This window comes from Rattus norvegicus, chromosome 11 (assembly GCF_021556685.1).
Source record: "Rattus norvegicus strain SHRSP/BbbUtx chromosome 11, alternate assembly SHRSP_T2T, whole genome shotgun sequence".
Taxonomy (NCBI): domain Eukaryota; kingdom Metazoa; phylum Chordata; class Mammalia; order Rodentia; family Muridae; genus Rattus; species Rattus norvegicus.
In genome coordinates this window covers 81333837-81353127 of record NC_141544.1, presented here as the reverse complement: position 1 = coordinate 81353127, position 19291 = coordinate 81333837, and the positions used below count along the sequence as shown (strand labels likewise).

Genomic DNA, 19291 nt, shown 5'->3' with positions numbered 1-19291 from the left:
AGAGTCAACACCACCTCAACTGCAGAGTCAACACCACCTCAACTGCAGAGTCAACACCACCTCAACTGCAGAATCAACACCACCTCAACTGCAGTCAGCACCACCTCAACTGCAGAATCAACACCACCTCAACTGCAGAGTCAGCACCATCTCAACTGCAGAGTCAACACCACCTCAACTGCAGCGCAGCCCACAGATATCAGCATGATTTTAGGTAACAGCACAAGCCAGGAACAACCACATGGACTTTGATGGTAACACAGGCCACAGACATCAATACAGACTCCAGCTTGAGTAGGGTCTTGGACCCAGACATGGCCCTTGCCTGCAGCATGGACCTGAACATCAACAAGGCCTTAGGCTGAAGCATAAATCACAGATATCTAGATGGTGTTAGGTGGCAACATGGGCCTCAGAGTTAACTCAGACCCTGACTGCCTCAGGACTGCTGACCCACACATGAGCCTCAGTGACACCATGGACCACAGTGGTCCTTTGAGGAGGTCCAGTCCATGAAGTAAACCATTCCTCATTCTGGGCCTACATCATCACTGTCAATCCGAAGACCTGAGGGCTAAGTGTGCTATGCAAGCTCTAGGCTTCTGCCGCACCCACTCAGTGACCCCACTGGGCAATGACGTGTTTCACTGTTGACCTCAGCTCTCTCACACCTGTCACTACCCTGATGACTCCAATTCCACCTCTGCACCGCTTCTCGTCACATTGCTTCTTCCTGGTGTTGCTGGTTGGCCTGGGCAGCATGAGAACAAGCAGGGTGGGCTTCTGGTTGGCCATGGAGTGGAAGACTCATGCAGGCATTTTATAAAAGCAGCTTTAGAAACTTAAGACCATATCAATGGCTGCTTGTGGGACAATGGACCTTGCCAGGAAACCTGGTATGGTAGAGGGGGTCTGAGTCCTGGGAAACTCGGGTACACACCTGAGATGGTAGGCAGCTTCCTCTGCCAGATTCCTGGCCTGGAACACATGCTACACTTCCTACATAAGGAAACATGACCTGTGGTCATACAGGCCCAGAGCAGTTCTCCATGCTGATGAGGTACCTAGAGGCCTTGAGGGTTTAGCCAATAAGTTCCCCTTCCTGGAGATTCCTCCCTGCAAAAGGTATTTAATGTCGGGTCCACCCTGAGAAGTGGGTATGCATCCATTTTCCATGATGAAGAGTCAGTAAAGGGTAAGGATAAAACATGGACTGTCTCTTTCATCAAGAACTGCCAGGGGTTGGGGATTTGGCTCAGTGGTAGAGCGCTTGCCTAGCAAGCACAAGGCCCTGGGTTCGGTCTCCAGCTCCGAAAAAAAAAGAAAAAAGAAAAAAGAAAAAAGAAAAAAAAAAAAAAGAACTGCCATGGGGTGCATGGACAAGGCCTTCGCCTTAGCCTCAAACTAAGCCTCCTGTAGAAGACTTCTCTGTTCTTCCAGACAACCTCCAGACAACTTAAGGACAATCACCAGTGAGCTAAGTCAGAGCTCCCATTTTCCCCGGAACTGGCTAGTTACCATCCTCAGCCTGTGGGCCCCCAACTCCACAGGGCTAGCGATGCCTAGATGTCCAGGAGTTTGGGAGTCCCCTGTCCCGGTCTTGTTGCGGTCCGGTGGACCACCACATGTTCCCAACTTCTCTGTGCAGTTCTCCAGCAGCGACTAAAGGCCCAGAATTCAGGGAACCCCAACTTTGGCTCCCCTACAGCTTAGACTGTGTCTTCCCACCCCTGGAGAGGGGTCTCAGCACTTCCCTAAAGCCCTCCCTAAAGCCTAACATGGAAAGATGGTGTCCTGGGATAAGTGCAGTCCATCTCCCTGTGTTTCGACTCCCTAGCAGCTGAGCCCAGTGGTGGTGGGTGGAATGTGAACCCATAGCTGCTTTGTGTTAATTCAAGTAATCCCTTCAAATCTTTGAAAAAGTAACTCTTAAAAATGAGCAAAGATGTGATTGGCAATTTATAATGTTTAGCAAACCCATAGAAAGTCTTTAACTCAACTCTACCAATAATTAATGAAATGTGAGTTAAAATTACAAAATTATGACTGGCTGGAGCTCAGTCTGTAGGCTGCTTGCCTAGTGTGCATGAGGCTCTGTGTGGGAGCCTCAGAGCCACACGAGGCTGTGGTACACTGGGAAGCCCAGTGCTCTGGAGGCAGAGACAAGGAGATATAATTAAAAGTCGTCTTTGACTACATAGAGAGTTTGGGGCTTGCCTGGGATAGTTGAAACACTGTCTAGAAAAACAACAAAGCCAGAGAAACAAGGAGCTGCAAAAATATTAAAGTTAAATTTTACCAAACTATGAGAACACATTTTTCCAGGCCCAAAAGCTTAGGAGGGAGCTGAGTCTGGCAGAGGCAGGCGGCTCTCTGTCTGTTGAAAGCCAGCTGGTCTGTTAGGACATAGGGAAACCCTGTCTTAAACAACAATGAGAATCTTTAGGGGAAGGGGGGGGGTGAGTCTGTGTTCTACCTCTCTTCTTAGGCAGATTTAACCTTTTTATTTTTTATCATCAGCACAAGGCTGATCTGTCCCTCCGACTCCTTCGATGTGGTCATTTCTGTGTCACTTGAGATGGAACGTGTTTCCGGCTCTTGAACTGGCTCATACTCCACACCGGGCTCTGTGAGGAACTCGGCTCTTCTGTAGGATGCCAATAAAGCTTGCCGAAACCCAAGCATAAATTTTGAGAAAGTCAAACCTTTTGTAACTGTTAAGGAAAAGATCTGTTATGTTACTTAAAGTGGGATCTGAATTGGTGCATCCTAAACTGGCCAGTCTTTAATTGAATCAGAACATCAAATTCTTTTCCAAAGTCCACCAGTGTTCCATCAAATTCTTTGCCAAGGTATATCAGCATTTCATCATTTAATCTCAAGTTCCCTGAGTTTCTGTGTCTCTAGTTGCAGTCTTTTCATTTTTAAACAGGGCAGGTCACTTGTGACCTATCTAAAGGTACAGCCCAGCATCATCTGCTGTGTCCTTATTCCCCGTGTATATTTCATTGCTACAGCCTAGATCATATTCAGCTCTTTGATTACCGAGACTTATAGTTTTTTAAAGATTTATTATTCCTATTTGTGTGTGTGTGTGTGTGTGTGTCCTGTAGAAAACAACACAAAAGGGTGTTGGAGCCCCCTGGAGTTCTAGGTGATTTCAAGCTCCTCAGAATGGGTGTTAGGAACCAAACTCAAGTTGTCTGCTAGAGTTGTGTGCTCTTAACCATAGGGACATCTCCACAACTCCCATACTCATTTCTATCCTGGCAGCCTAGAGTTCATATTTTGTCATAGCAAACCTCTCTGCCCTTGTCTGCAATGCCCTTGTCTGCAGTTTACCAGGGAGAGATGTTCCTCCTTTAGAGGAGCATCTCCTGAGTTCTTCCCAGAAGTGGAACTCTTTCCTGAGTTCCATGTGTTCTTCCCTGAGAAGCACTTCTAGGGCTAGAGATGGGACTTTGGCCTGGGGTATATGAAGCCCTGGATTTGATCTCCAGAACCACAAAAATTATTTAAAATAAATGCTTCTCCCTCAGCTCTGCATCTTGTGCCTTATATTTAAATATGTTTAGTTTTACCATGATTTATGTCCTAGGAAATTTGGTGTGGTGTGTTGGCATGTTTAGTTTTAGGGTTTTTTTGTTTGTTTTGTTGTGAGTTTTTCTTTTTTTTTTTTTTCTTTTTTTCTTTTTTTTCCGGAGCTGGGGACCAAACCCAGGACCTTGCGCTTGCTAGGCAAGCGCTCTACCACTGAGCCAAATCCCCAACCCCTGTTGTGAGTTTTTCAATAAAGAAACCACTGTAGTTTTTAAATGTTAGAAGTTTGCGTGCTTTAGTTTAGCTAGGGTAAATGTTTCAAAATCACAACTTTTTTTAACATCATTGCAGGTTTTTTGTTTTAAACAATGAAGCGGGGCTGTTGGAGTACTTTGTGAATGAACAGTCTAGGAATCAGAAACCCAGAGGGACTTTGCAGCTTGCGGGGGCTGTGATCTCACCCAGCGATGAGGACTCCCACACCTTCACAGTGAATGCTGCCAGCGGAGAGCAGTATAAACTCAGAGGTAGGCTGAGACCTAGCACTGGGGTCCCCCAGCAGAAGCTGCCCTGCCCCGCCCCACGCCGATGTCAGGCCTAGCTCAGGGCCCACTGTCACTGATGACACACCACAGGACAGTCCTGGAACTGCTCTGACAGGTTATGAAATCTGCTTTAATAATGGTTTTCAAGTTGGCCAGTGAATGAGTCTGTTTAGTGTTGGGCCTGATAAAAACGATTTATTTTATGAATGAAACCTGATTAGTGATAACTGTAAGACCTAGACATTTAAATATTACTGTTTTATGTCTGCCACAGGGAATTTTTCTCTTTCGCCCATTGTCCTTTTGACATCTTTTAGTGACTGATAACTACAATTGTGGGTGTGTTATGCCCATATTCATTAGATAAATTTAACTTGCCATGTTTGGTTTGGGGTTTGGGTTTTCATATTGGTTTTTGATAAAATTGGAATGTGCAGAGTGGTAGGACCATGTACTTGCTTGAGCTTTTAAGACAGGGTCTTGCTACATAGCCCAGGCTGGCTTCAAATGCTTGCCCTTTGCCTCTGAGAGCTATAATTACAGACTTGTGCTGCCATGCCTGGCTTATAACCTCTGTCTAGGTTAATTTATGAAAAAAATGTGTGGGTTTTTTAGCTGAATAAATATACATAAAGAATAGTGGCTCTCCAACTTGACCATCTGCTGAGGTCTGAAAGGACTGCTGACCCTTCAGGTTCTTATTCAAGGTTGTCTGCTCAAATAGGGACATCAGCTAGCAGTGGTGCCACACACCTTTAATCCCAGCACTTGGGAGGCAGCCTGGTCTACAGAGTGAGTTGTAGGACAGCCAGGGCTACACAGTGAAAGCCTGTCTTGAAAAACAAAAATAAGTAAATAAACAGAAACAAATATGACCTTATTATGTCCTCACCTGCTACATGGGGTTTGTGCACTCCTAGCAAGGGTGACCCTTTAGTCCTCTTGGTCAGTGACATTTTCTGTAAGGAAAGTAATGCTAGCCTTTGCTTTTACTCATCCATGACCTGTGGACAACTAATTGTGTTCCCCAAGTAAGTGTAGAAGTAAGTAACGTCTGTATTCTTCATCAGCCACAGATGCCAAAGAGCGGCAGCACTGGGTGAGCAGACTTCAGATATGTACACAGCACCACACGGAAGCTATTGGAAAGGTACGTGGGCTTGTACACAGTGTCAGTCAAAAACGGGAACTGTGGGCTTTATGCTTCTAAATGTGGTAAGTAGAGCCAGTGAGGTAGGGTCATTGCCACCAAGCTTGAGCACCTCAGCTTCATCTCTTGGACTCACGTGGTTGGAAGACAACCGTCTCTTGAGAACAGTCTTCTTGTTTCCCATGTATGCTGGTGATGTGCACACATGCATACATACAAAGTCAATGATTGTTAAAATACATTGAGATACCGTTCACACATTATAAATTGATACACTGTAAAGTATAATCCTGTGATGTTAGTGTAGTTATGATTATGCAGCCTTGGGCTCAGAGGTGAAGAGCACTGACTGCTCTTTCAGAAGACCAGAATTCAATTCCCACCAACCAACCACATGGTGGCTCACAACCATCTGTAAAGGGATCTGATGCCCTCTTCTGCTGTGTCTGAAGACAGAGTCAGTGAACTCAGATACATAAAATAAATAAATAAATAAATAAATCTTAAAAAAAAAAAAAAAGATTGTGTGGCCTTGGTAGCCATGTAACTAGAGAATGTTTCTATCTTCCCCTAGACACCCAAGATTATTAACAGCCACTTCTGTTCTCTGCTTCCTGAACCCTAGGCTCTTGTTTGTGGACTTATGACCGTGGTTTATTGTGTCGGCTTTTTCCCCTTCAAGGTTCAGGCATACTTACACATAACAAATAGTTCTTCCCCCAAACCCATTCTATGTACGCTGCTTGTGGCTGGCCTTGAAAACTGCCCCAGCTTTCCAAGTGTTGGGGTTATAGATGTAAGCCACCATGCCAGCCTACTAGCTGTTCTCTTTCATATGTACTTTCTTTTAATTTAGTTTTTGAGACTGGGCCTCACTCCAATTCAGACTGGCCTAGAACTTGCTGTATAGCCCAGGTTGGCTTTTTCTTTTTCTTTTTTTGAGATAGGTTCTCATGTATCTCATGCTGACCTGAACATCTGCTTTTCCTGCTTCTCTTCCAAGTACTACAATTATAAGCATTTTATACCACATTGGGTTTATATGATACCCAGGTCATGTATGAAGTCAAATCCAGGACTTCATACATGTTAGACAAGCATTCTGCCAATTAAGCCACATCCCCCAGACTCCCCTGTCTCAGCCTTGTGTGTATATGTGGGCGAGTCCGTGAGTGTTTATGTGGTGTCCATATGTTTACCTCCCTCGACCTCTCTTTACTTTGTCTTTCTTAGCCTGGAACAGCTCTATGATTTGAGTAGGCACGCTAGCCAGTAAGCTCCAGGGGTCCACCTGTCTCCTCTTTGCCAGTCTTAAGGTTACAGAATGTTCCACCAAGCCCAGCTGTTTTACATAGGTGCAGGGGATCCAGATTCTAGCTCACACTCAGGCAGCAAATGCTTGACTGACAACCACTTTCCTCCCCATCTTGCCTCAGCCTCCTGTGTGATAGGATCACAGGTGTGAGTCCCCTTACTTGGTAGTGTTTTCATTCAATAGATGCCATGAGTGAGGTTGAGTGAAAATATTACCTTAGGGGTGTGTGTGTGTGTGTGTGTGTGTGTGTGTGTGTGTGTGTGTGTGTATGCACACAGGGTGGAGGTCAGAGTTCAAAGCCAGGTAGGTATTTTCCTCAGTCACTTTTCACCTTTTCTTTTTTGAAACAGGTCTCTCAGTGAACCTGGAGCTCACTGCTTTGACTAAACTAACTGACCAGTGAGCTACAGGGATCCACCTGCATTCACCTCCCCAGCTCTGGGATTAAAGTCTCACACCAGTATGCCTGCCTATTTAACACGGGTGCTGGGGATCAAACTCAGATCCTCATGTTTTTGTGGCTAGCACCTTACTGACTGAGCCATCTTGCCAGCCCCTCCTTTTATTTCTTGGACGTATGTATGTATGTAGGAGTAGAATTTCTGGGACATATGGCAGTTCTTGTGTATGTGTGTATATATGAGTGTATGTGCATGCGGAGGCTATAGGTCAACACTGAGTTCTTCCTCAGTGACTCCTACCCTGTTTTTGGAGACAGGTCTTGAACTGAGCCTGGAGCTCACTAATTTGGCTTATCTGAGCTCTTGGGATCCACTTGTCTGTCTCCCAAGTGTTGGGATTATAGACATTGTGTGTTGTGCCCAGCTTCTTATCTGGGTACTGGCGGTCTGAACTTGATTCTATGCTAAAGCTGTAATCACTTTGTGGACTGAGCCATGTCCCTGGCCCCTAACTTCTGTGCTCTCCAGTGATCTCATGATTTTCATCTTACTTCTCCTCAAATGATTAATCATGTTGACTCCCTTTCCATGTGCTTGTTAGTTGTTAATTTGAGTGTCTTTAAAAAGGTTCTGGGGGTTGGGGATTTAGCTCAGTGGTAAGGCCCTGGGTTCGGTCCCCAGCTCCGAAAAAAAGAAAAGGGGAAAAAAAAAAGGTTCTGGATTATTCTCATGTGTGTGTACACGTGCGTGCACATGCTTCCCTCCCACATTGCGGATGGAGGTCAGAGGGTTCTTTAGAAGTAGGTGCTCTCCTTCAGCGTGGGTTCCAGCGATTGGATTCAGGCTGTCGTGCTTTGCGGCAGATGCTTCTCACTGAGTCTCCTCACCAGCCCAATAATTTATGTCCTTTTATGGAAGTGTTTTGTTTGTTTGTTTTCCATGCTTTGCTTTTTAGACTGTTTGAGTTTTGTTTTGTTTTGTTTTTCTTTTTTTCGGAGCTGGGGACAGAACCCAGGGCCTTGCGCTTGCTAGGCAAGCGCTCTACCACTGAGCCAAATCCCCAACCCTTTGTTTTGTTTTAAGGGACTAAATTGTTGGATGTGGGGAGTCTAAAAAGTGGTACATGAGTAGCTCATTTAAAGGATTTCATATCTGTGGATAACAATTTTTTCTTCATATATTGTCTTCTATTTTTTTTCCCTCCTTGCATTTTCCTCACTGATTGTTTTTAAATTATGACTTAGGTCTGGAAATGGTGGACCTGTAATGATAGCACTTTGGAGGCTTTGTGAGTTTGATACTAGCTTGGGCTAGACCCTTTCTCAAAACACTGCAGACAAAGCACCATGTTTAGGTCTTAGGCCTCGTCTGCAAGAAAAACAGTGTGATGCTTTACTCATGGTGGAAACTGCTAGTCATTAACAATGATCAGAGAGTACCGGATTGTTCCAGAGATCCGTACCTGACGTTTCCTTCAGGAGACTATTGTTGCACACACAACGTTCATTCCTTATTATGTTGTCTTTGTGTTTTAGTGTTAAAATAGGAAATCAGCGGGGCTGGGGATTTAGCTCAGTGGTAGAGCGCTTACCTAGGAAGCGCAAGGCCCTGGGTTCGGTCCCCAGCTCCGAAAAAAAGAACCATAAAAAAAAAAAAAAAAAAAAAAGGAAATCAGGAAATGTTATTCTAACAGACTTTCAAAACATATACAACTTCTTTCAGAATGATAAACTGGAAATTTCAACTTTCTAATTTTTGAATAGCATAAAATTAATCTTCAAAAATTTGCCTAAATCAAATCTGATGTTAATATATTCTCAAAACTGTACATGTATAAAGCCTGAAGTATATGGTAATTTGATGGCAAGAGAGCCAAAATTGTAAAAAGCACAAGAGAAATTGTTTTCTTTTTCTGACAGAATAACCCTCCCTTGAAGTCCCGGAGCTTCTCGCTTGCATCTAGTGGTAATTCTCCCATATCCCAGAGGAGACCAAGTCAGAATGCCATTTCTTTTTTTAATGTTGGACATTCCAAACTGCAATCAGTGAACAAAAGAGCTCACTTGCATCCAGACCATCTTGTGGAGGTCAGAGAAGTAAGTATGACTCGGAGGCCAAGTGCTCAGAACAGCAGTGTGCCTGGTTCTCACAGCCTTGTAAGTTCTGTTTGTGTCTTGAGGGTCCATCAGGGTTTCCATCCATTCTGATAGGATAAATGATAAAATAGTAAGATTGATATTCTAAATTCTTCATGTCTTACAACTATGTGTGGGCATACTGTCATTTTTCCAGAATCTAATATTTTTTAGTTTTCTTTTAAAAAAATCTGTGTCTGTCTGACTTCATTTTCAAATAAAACTACTGGTTCCTTCGTTGTAAGATTTATGATCAAAAGTCATTAGTCCGAACATGGTAGACCATGCCTGTGATCTTACAGCACTTGGAATGCCAAGGAAGAAGGCTCGCCAGTATGAGCTCCAGTTGCTCTTAATGTGCTGTGTATTCAGATGTTGAGTTCTGTCCTCCAAGTTCAGGGTGCAGTCTGGACATGGGTATTGTATTGACCAATGTGCACTAAAGAATGTTCCCCAATAATCTCTGATTGGTCAATCAAAGGCTGGAGCCTATGCCTGAGCAGAGAGGATAGGAGGGAGGGACTGTCCATCAAGTGAGGGAACTCAGAGAGAGCAGGGGGTGGAGAGGAGGAGGAGGAGGGAGGAGGAGGTGACCATCGAAGGAGGGACCAGGAACACATGGCCAAGAGAAGTTCGCCCTAAGGACAGAGAGCTACAAGAGAATCAGCCTAGGTGGGACAAATTGGCAAGTAACAGCCTAGTCAGGCTTGGACAGATCAGAATCTGTCCAGCAGCGTGCCACCAGCTTGTTAATAAAATCTAGGGTTCCTGCCATTTACTGAGGAGCTTAATGCATTACAGTGGTGCAGAACCCCTGTAGATATTTAGGAGCAAAAGAGTATAGCAACCTCCCCCCCAAAAAAAGTCTTCAATAGGCTACAGCATGATATCAGAGGAAACATTAAACCCAGTGAGCACGACATACAGCCTAAGTAGAGACTCTTCTTTAAGAAACAACGAAGGGGCTGGGGATTTAGCTCAGTGGTAGAGCACTTACCTAGGAAGCGCAAGGCCCTGGGTTCGGTCCCCAGCTCCGAAAAAAAGAACAAAAAAAAAAAAAAAAAAAAAAAAAAAAAAAAGAAACAACGAAATGGTATCTATAGGGCAGAAGGCATGAGCTCAGTGTAGAGAGTATGGCTAGGCTAGTGCACACCAGTCTGGGCTCAAGCTGCAGAGCCAAACAAAACCCAAGACCAGACGGGCAGAGTGACACATAAAAATTTATTATGCACAAATTCTGATACTGCCCTATCTCATATTTCTTTTTAATTCTAATTAATAAAGGATCAGTTTGTTGGGTTGTGACTATTTCAAGTATTGTTTGCTAAGCTAAATTGAGAAGAGCTTCTAGGTGACTAAGAAGTGGGTTGTGGAAATAATACTGTAAATGCTTCAAGAGTCTCAAAGCAGAAGGCTAGGGAGCGTGTGCCCTTCATCAGGATGCATTGTCTGTATTTATGGATAAAGAACTTGAAGCTTAGAGAGATTAAGTGATATGCTTTGAGACACACAAGACAACTGCTTTTGATTCTAGTCCAGTTACATAAATAAGTTATAAAGCATCCTTCTCATAAAAAGCAATGTGTAAATTCTTTTCTTTTTCTTAAATCGTTCTTCCTGGTATTTTTTGTTACTAGGTAAGTTTTTAAAATTAAAATTTAGGCCAGGTGTGGTGATTTTTAGTCCCAGCACTTGGGAGACGAGTCAGTCTTTGAGTTTAAGCTCAGCCTGGTCTACAGAGTGAATTCCAGGTCAGCCAAGGCTATATAGTGAGACTTTGCCTCCCAAAATAAATAAATAACCCCCCCCACACACACACACAAGATTACTTGAAAGTCTGAGAGCTGGCTTAGAATATAGAGGTGCTTGCCCACCAAGCCTGATGACCAGAGCTTGATCCCCAGAACCTACATGGTGGAGGAAGAGCACTGATTCCCACAAGGTGGCCTCTGCCCACACGTGCCATGGCACATCATATTCATACACTTTGATTACATACATGCACGTGCGCGCGCGTGCATGCGCACACACACACACGCACACACACAAATAAATGAGAGACGTATCTTTTAAACCTCTTAACTTGTTAAAGGCATCAGTTATACAAATAATCAAAATTCACATACACATAATCCAAAAACTCAACTTTTAGTTCTTGGATATTAAATTAAAATTTCTGTGACAAAAGTTATAAAAAATCTTTTTTTAAAGATTTATCTATTTATTATATATAAGTACACTGTAGCTGTCTTCAAACACATCAGAAGAGAGCATCAGATCCCATTACAGATGGTTGTGAGCCACCATGTGGTTGCTGGGATTTGAACCCAGGACCTCTGGAAGAGCAGCCAGTGCTCTTAACCGCTGAGCCATCTCTCCAGCCCTATAAAAATCTTAAAGCTAAGATTGCTGCTAACTGTTGAAATGCTCATTACCTTAATTATAAAGTAGCAATGTATGAACCTGCAAGTCAAATGCTCTTAAGCCAGCGGCCATCAGTAAGGGACTGAGAGCTGGATGTGGTGGCACATGCCTTTAATCGCAGCACCCAAGGGCAGAGGTAGGCCTGGGCTACATAGACCCATTGCCAAAGAAAAAGCCACTTTCATTGTTTATCATTTAAGTTTCTCAAGTGCCTGACTTCAATCTTACAGTAACAAATATCAAAGTTTATTCTGGAAACCACGTTATAAGTAGCAGATGTTAATAAATTGTCGCGTGACCTCTAAGAATGACTTGCAGTTCTCACCGTGCTTCAGGAGCTATTTCTTTGTGCTTCCAGTATTAGCATGCTCTAAAGGAAACCTCAGCTGTGGGGATGCTGGGCAGGACAAGTACCCCACACTGACAAGGCCAAGCAGCCCACTGAAGAAGCATCTCTGCCTTTTCTGCGTCAATGAAAATGATAATTTAATTTTTTTCCCACAAAATGGGGAATCTGAGGTCTTTGTCTTGCATATGCTGAACAAATGCGTTTCCACCAGGTTCAACCCTCATCCCTGTCTTTGGTATAGTGAAAATGATTGTTTTTATGATTTGTTAGTAAGCTCATGATTTGTATATAAAACTACTGATTTTTATGCTAATTTTATTAATATTCTGCTATTTGTGATATTTGGCAGGGCAGGAGGGTGACTGACAGATGGAAAGGATCCGTCTCAGCTCAGGACACCCCAAGATCAAGTTCTCTGTACAGAGGAGATTTGTCTCAGAGGGCGGGATAAGGGACAAAGACAGGAGTTAGAGGAAGAGAGAGAAGGGAAAGAGGACAAAGGAGAGTGGGTAGGGATATTTGTCCTGGAATGAGACCAAGGACTCTGGATAGAGAGGAAGGAGACAGACATAGCCCATAGGAAAATGACAGTTATAAAGGTAAAATGGGAAACCCTGTGTTTGGATGAGGTGTTCAGTTTTCATTGGTCCTGTTAATTAGGTACTCCAAAGGGGATATTTGCTTTCTAGGCTTCAATACTTTGATAGGTGAACCTTGGTAGTCAGGCTCAGAGGGAGGAAGTGGCCAAATTAGGGAATAGACCTTGGAGACTAGCTTCAGGAATCTAAAGGTTTTTAGCAAGGCAGAGGGAATGGGGGAGAAGGACAAGGCCTGCTAGAACCACATGGTCAAGTGGACTAGTGTCCTTTCATAGGTGACAGTTCTTTGATGCAGAGCCTTGCCAAACAGCCCAGGTTGACCTTGATGTCAGCATTCATTCTATAGCTTTGTTGACCTTGAATTTGAGAGTCCTCATGCCCTAACCTCCTGAGTGCTTGTGCCGCCAGACCTACCTGCTTTGGTTAATCCATCTCTTTTTAAGTTTGTGAGTGTGTGCATCTGTAGAAATGTATGCCACATGTTCAGAGGCCAGACCTGTCACGAGTCCCTGGAGCTGGGCTTGCAGGTAACTGTGGGCCACCTGACTTGATGCTGGACATTGAACTCACATCCTCTAGAAAACCATGAGTGATGCGTAACTGCTGAACCATCTCAATGTTTTATAAAAAGAATTTTTAAAAATGTATGTGTGTGAGTATACCCCATGCATGCCTGGTGCTACAGAGAGCAGAGAAGGGGACTGAATCTCGTGGAAGTGGAGTTGTGGATGGTTCTGACCTGCCATGGGAATGCTAGGAACCAAATGCAGGTCCTCTGCCAGGGCAAAAGTGCCCTTAACTGCTGAACCATCCCGCTAGCCCCACTTGTAACTTTTAAGATTCACACACTCTATCTCTCTCTCTCCCTCTCTCCCTCTCTCTCTCTGTCTCTGTCTGTCTCTCTCTCTCTCTCTCTCTGTGTGTGTGTGTGTGTGTGTGTGTGTGTGTGTGTGTGTGTGTGTGTGTGTTTTACATGTGTGGATGCCCTTGGAGGCCAGGAAATGTCAAGAGTCACATGTGAGTAGTAGTTAGGGGTTGCCTGTTATGGGTTCTGGGAACCAAACTTGGGTCATTTGGAAGATTAGCAAGTGCTTTTAACCACCAAGCCATCTCTCCACCCACCTTCGTCCTCACTGTTGTCATCGTCACTATCACCATCACCTCCACCATCACAGTCACCATCACATCATCATCACCACCATCATCCTCATCGTTAGTTTGAGATAGAGTCTTGCAGTATATACCAGGCTGATCTTTAAACTTCCATTGTCTTGCCCTGACCTCCCAAGTGCTGGTGTTGCAGGCACATTGTACCATACCTGCACATTTGTCTTGTTTTGCCCTGCTAGAGAATGGACCCAGGATCCCTTGTATGGTTGACAAGCTCCCGACCATTGAGCTACATCTCCAGCCCTTTTTTAAAAAGAATCTTTTGGTAGGATTGTTGGGTTTTTCTAATGTAGACTCATATCAAGAGTAAAAGGAGCAATTTGATTTCACGTACCTTATTACTTTGGCCCTAATTTCAACAATTACATCAAATAAGAGTAGTAGTGAAGGTGGACACACTTACCTTGTTCCTGATGTCAGCAGAAATATTTCACAATTTTCCCCATTTAATGAGATGTTGGTTAAGGCTTTGTTGTATATCGTCTTTTTCATGTTGAGATATGATCCTCTGTACCTAACTTAGCAGGGCACTTTATCATAAAGGACTGAATTCTTTAGGTCTTCTTTTTGCCATCTGAGTTCAGAGCCTATAATCACCACCACCCATCCCCAAGTCCTTAGGTTGAACACAGGACTTACTCATACTAAGCAAATGCTCTACCACTGAGCTACCTTGTCCCAGCTCTGTCTTCTTTTTGTAGAATGTTCTTACCAAATGGGGTAACAGGTGTCTGAGGCCGGGGCTGTTCCTTTCCTTTCTTTTTAGTGGAATCCTTTCAGGGCTGTTGCTCTTATTTCTTCCTTAAACATCTGGCTCAGTACTGGGTATGGTGGTGCAAGCCTTTAATCTCAGCCCTCTCGAAGCAGAAGCAGACAGATCTCTGTAAATTCAAGGCCAACCTGGTCAATATAGTGAGTTCCCAGCTGGTCAGAGCTACACAGTGAGACTCTCTCAAAATAAACAACAGAAGTCTGGTTAAATTCAGCAGTGAATTCTTATGGTCCTAGACTTTTCTTTGTTGAAAAGCTTTTAGTTAACGTTTTTACTCCTTTGTTGAAAAGCTTTTAGTTACATTTTTACTCCTCCGTATGTGCATGTGCTTGTGTGTCCCTCTGTGTGGTTAAGAGCACTGGCTGCTCTCGCAGAGGATTTGCTCATTCTCCAGCACCCAGATAGTGGGTACACATATACAACCATCTGTATGTAGCTCTGGTCCCGAGGGATTTGATGCCTTAGTTACTGCATGAACGTGCTGCACACAGATTAGCAGGTACACAGACATCCACATAAATAAGAATTTAAAAAGTTAAATTTTTGAGTTGGGCAGTATTGGTGCACGCCTTTGATCCCAGCATTTGGGAGGCAGAGATAGATGGATCTCTGAGTTCAAGGCCAACCTGGTCTACATAGTGAGTTACAGAGAGAGACGAGGGGTGGCAAGTAGGTAGAAGTAGTGGTGGCTCCTAATTAAAGAATGTTTTAATTAAAATATTTTTTCCTGAAAAGTTTTTAATGTCGCACTTGCTCTAAACCCAGCCTAACAATAGCAAGAACAAGAAGTCAAGACCTCCTGTCTAAGAAGTTAGGTGAGGGATGAGGCAGGGACTAGGAAGTTAGGTGAGGGATGAGGGCGGGGACTAGGAAGGTAGGTGAGGGATGAGGGCGGGGACTAGGAAGTTAGGTGAGGGATGAGGGCGGGGACTAGGAAGTTAGGTGAGGGATGAGGCGGGGACTAAGAAGTTAGGTGAGGGATGAGGCAAGACTATAAAGCTTTCCCAGTAGCTCACATTAAGCCCGACTAAAGTATCAGAGCAAAGTGATGTGGGCTCAAACTGGAAATTGATTTTAACTGTGGAATTAAATTCAATGCTGCTTTTGACAGCGTTCTGAATCTTCTTTCTGTGACTTCGATGAAGTAATGCTGTTAGCAAAAAGTGGCAAGCATTTTGAGCTTTATTGCTTCTAAAAGTACAGCTGACCAAGGTCACAATCTTCAGTTGATTAAGTGCCCTTTAATTGAAAATAGCCTAGCCAGGGCTAGAGTGGTAAAGACCACTGGCTGCTCTTACAGAGGACCTGGGTTCAACCTCTAGCACCCATGTGGTGGCACACTACTGTCTGTAGCTCCTGTCCCAAGGGATTTGATGCACTCTTCTGGTCTCTGGGGGCACTACATGTGTGTGGTACACATATATGTATGCAGACAAAAAGACCCAAACACAAAATAATAAAATAATTTTTAAAGCAGGAAAATAGCCTAGCAAAGTTCAGATAAATTTCTAAGCCCAAGCCACCCTGGAATGCTTCAGAGAGGGAATGCTATTATTTAAATGACCAACGAGCATTGCATGTGTCCTGCTGTAAGACCCATAGGACTGCTGTTTTCCTCAGATGATGTCTCATGCTGAAGGACAACAACGAGACCTAATTAGACGGATCGAATGCCTTCCTGCCTCGGGCCTTCTTAGTTCCTTGGACCAGGACCTCCTGATGCTCAAAGCCACTTCGATGGCAACTATGAACTGCTTAAATGACTGCTTTCACATTCTCCAGCTGCAGCACGCATCGCATCAGAAGGGCGCACTGCCCTCAGGTAAGCCCGAGATGACGGGAGGGTCTACCACCGCCATGTCCGTAAGACCTGCTCTAATGCTGGGAAAATACTTCCTGAAAAGAAGGAAGGGAAGGAAAAGAAATCAGTTGAGTCTCTTGGTTTTTAGTTGGCGCACTAATGTGACTCACACTTCCTGATTGTGTACTTTTTTTGGAATTCAGAGTAATTTTATTTCTAATATTTAACATCATTGAGTATACCGTTAGAGACCTTCAATTCAACATGTCAGAAGGTAATTGTACACTCGGTTTCTGTTAAAGTGAGTGGCATCCCTCCCCATTCTTGTTTTCAGCTACTGAGGGCAGAGTCATTGCGAGCGCATGTCCGCTCTTCAGCTCTGTCCGCTCTTCAGCTCTGTCCGCTCTTCAGCTCTGTCCGCTCTTCAGCTCTGTCCGCTCTTCAGCTCTGTCCGCTGCTCATTTACTCCCTGCTATACCTTGTGTTGTATCATATTATGTCATGTCACATCAGGAAGTTACATTCCTATGCTAAGTAGCATTTTCCTGGTTGTATTACATCCTTAGGTGAGTGCTTTGCTTTACTCCCCTAATCTGAACATTAGATGAGTTACCCTGAGAGAAGACGGGGGTTGATTTGAATGAGTTGCTAGGAGAATGAAACAGCTTCTTTCTATCTGTGCTATTTAATCTTAAAAGTCTGTCAGGCAGCACTAGTGCTGGATACTATATTAAATGCCAAATAAAGGCTTGATTAAATGGAATTTATCATTTGAAACAGTTGTGAAACTTTAGTATGGCTTGAACTAATGCAGTCTTACCTTTGATGTTCTCTTCATGACTAAGAAAAGATGTCTGGTAAATTAAAATCTTCCATGACATGAGAAATGAAATCTCTATTCAGAAGAATGGTGAGCTCATAAAGTCGTATTTTTGCATGCATAAGGTATCACTAATTAGTCTAGGTTGACCGTAAATTCATTATATATTCCAGGCTAGTCTCAGCTACTGCTGCCCTAGCTTTCTAAGTACTAGGATGACAAGTGTGTATTACTGTGCCTGGACCATGGGGTCTGAGTCCGTGTTATCTAAAGACTCAGTTGTATGTGTATTGATTTGGAGGGGTCTTGATGTCAGATCATTGGTTTGCTAAAGTCTTTTAGTTTCTGGCTAGCTCATGGGTCTTTTAATTAATAGTCATGTGTCTTATATTTTAGAAAAAATCTGAATAGTGATAACAAAAATGTTATTTTAAGTTAGAGGGAGAATGTTTTCATTTCTGTACAACTTTATAATAGGCCTCATGACCTTAGCCTGGGCATTCCTTCAGTCTTAATGCCCCCTTAATGCCAACTGCCATTGAAGAAGGAAAGCCACTACTAGCCTGGTGGATAATTTGGCATTTATTTCTCTTCTGAAGTCTGGCGTTTGATGTAGTAAATATCCTTCTGTTCTCTTTCTGTCAGTAGTCTGCGTCTTCCTTATTCTTGCACTCCATAACCCAGCTTCTGTAAACCGCAGATCAGCCTCCGAAGTCGGACGGAACATTTCCATTATTGATTAGGGTCTACTTTGTTAGACTAGTGGAGGGTAACAAGAGCCCATTGACCCACTCACTGAGAAGATGACAGGTCTCTAAATGTGACCGCTAACTTCACTAGGTCACTCTGTTCATTCAGCAGGAAAGAAGTTCATTTAAAAGTGATATTAGGCTGCTTATGAATTAAATAGAGAATATGTACGTGTCATGTTTAAATTAGAGCCAGTGATTTTGATTGGTTAGGAAAACTGTAATTCCTAATTTAAACAAATTATGCTGTTTTACCATAATTTCCTAGAGTGGCTCCCCACTAAAATCTAATTATGTACATTTTGATTATTAAAGGGACATAATTGATATCAGTGGCCAATTGAGTGTTTGGAAGCTCCCTTCATGATTCACAGACGCAGAAGAGAAGATCAGCCCTCTTCAGGATTGAGTTCTTTTACGTAGTGTCTCATTTCAAGGTGCAGGGGGCTGGTTGTGGATACCCAATCACGGTGCTCATGCTAATGATGTCAAGCAGCTGTCTCTCCTCAGTGCAGGTTGAACTGTGTTAGTCTTGTAGTCAAAACAAAATTGTTAAATAAAATCTAGAGATCTGTTCCCCTACCCAGATTATGAGTAAGCCTTCGCAAACTTTTTCTCTTACTTCATCAGGGACGACAATCGAGTGGTTGGAACCAAAGATACCTTTATCAAACCACTATAAAAATGGAGCTGAGCAGCCCTTTGCAACCGAGCCGAGCAAGCCCGCAGCCGCCCCGGAGGCTGCAGAGTCTGGAGGACTAGCAAGGGTAAGGCAATGGGAAAACTGGATTTTGATGGAAGAAGGGAACCGTGTTGTTTTTGTTGTTAAGGCAGTTGTATCAGCAGAAGTGTTCTGTTCTCACTCCAGAGGAGGGGTTAGCATTCCTGCAGCTTATGTCGCTCTACGTAGTTGAGCTTGAAATGGGTTTTCCAGGTAGAATAATGTCCCCCTTTTAGTTTGAGTTTACTTTTCCCTGATACTCGTTTTGCTTGTTTGTTTGATTTGGGGGCCCCAGTGACAGGGCCTCACTCTTTCCCCTGCCTAGCCTTCATGAGTAGCCCTGCATGTTCTTGAACTGTGAGTCCTCTTCTCTCCTGCCTCACCTCACTGGCCCCACACCCAGCTTCCCCCCTGCTCTGGACTTTGTTGTTGTTGGTTTGTTTGATTTGTTCTTCCTAGCAGGGTTTCTCTGTGTAGCCCTGGCTGTCTTGTAATGGATCAGACCAGTTTCTAACTCAGAGAATTGCCTACCTCCTTCTTCTGAATGCTGGAATTAAAGGAATGTGCCACATCAACTAGTGTTAAATTAATTTGATTTATTAATCATTGCTATTACTTTTATAAGCTTAATGTTGTCTTGAGACTGTAAGCATTGCCCACTGAGGTGCCTGCTACAGACGTCAGACAGCACTACTTCACCTCAGCTTCAGGAGTCGGGGACACTGGTGCTCGTTCTGTTTCCAGAGCCACAGGGCTGTGTCCGCCCTAGATGGACGGTTGTCACAAAGGACGGTTGTCAC

General features: G+C 43.7%; 1 protein-coding gene across 8 annotated transcripts in view; it reads left to right on the top strand.

Moving 5' to 3' along the window:
• The window catches only part of Osbpl11 (oxysterol binding protein-like 11), an 83143-nt gene that overhangs the window by 38679 nt on the left and 25173 nt on the right, over nt 1–19291 (top strand). For 4 of the 8 annotated variants that reach the window (XM_087576197.1, XM_087576196.1, XM_087576195.1 and 1 more), the window contains 5 exon segments: nt 3892–4067; nt 5156–5235; nt 8871–9047; nt 16021–16222; nt 18401–18537. In XM_087576197.1, the coding sequence (XP_087432323.1) occupies nt 3892–4067; nt 5156–5235; nt 8871–9047; nt 16021–16222; nt 18401–18537 (772 nt within the window). 8 annotated transcript variants of the gene reach the window in all.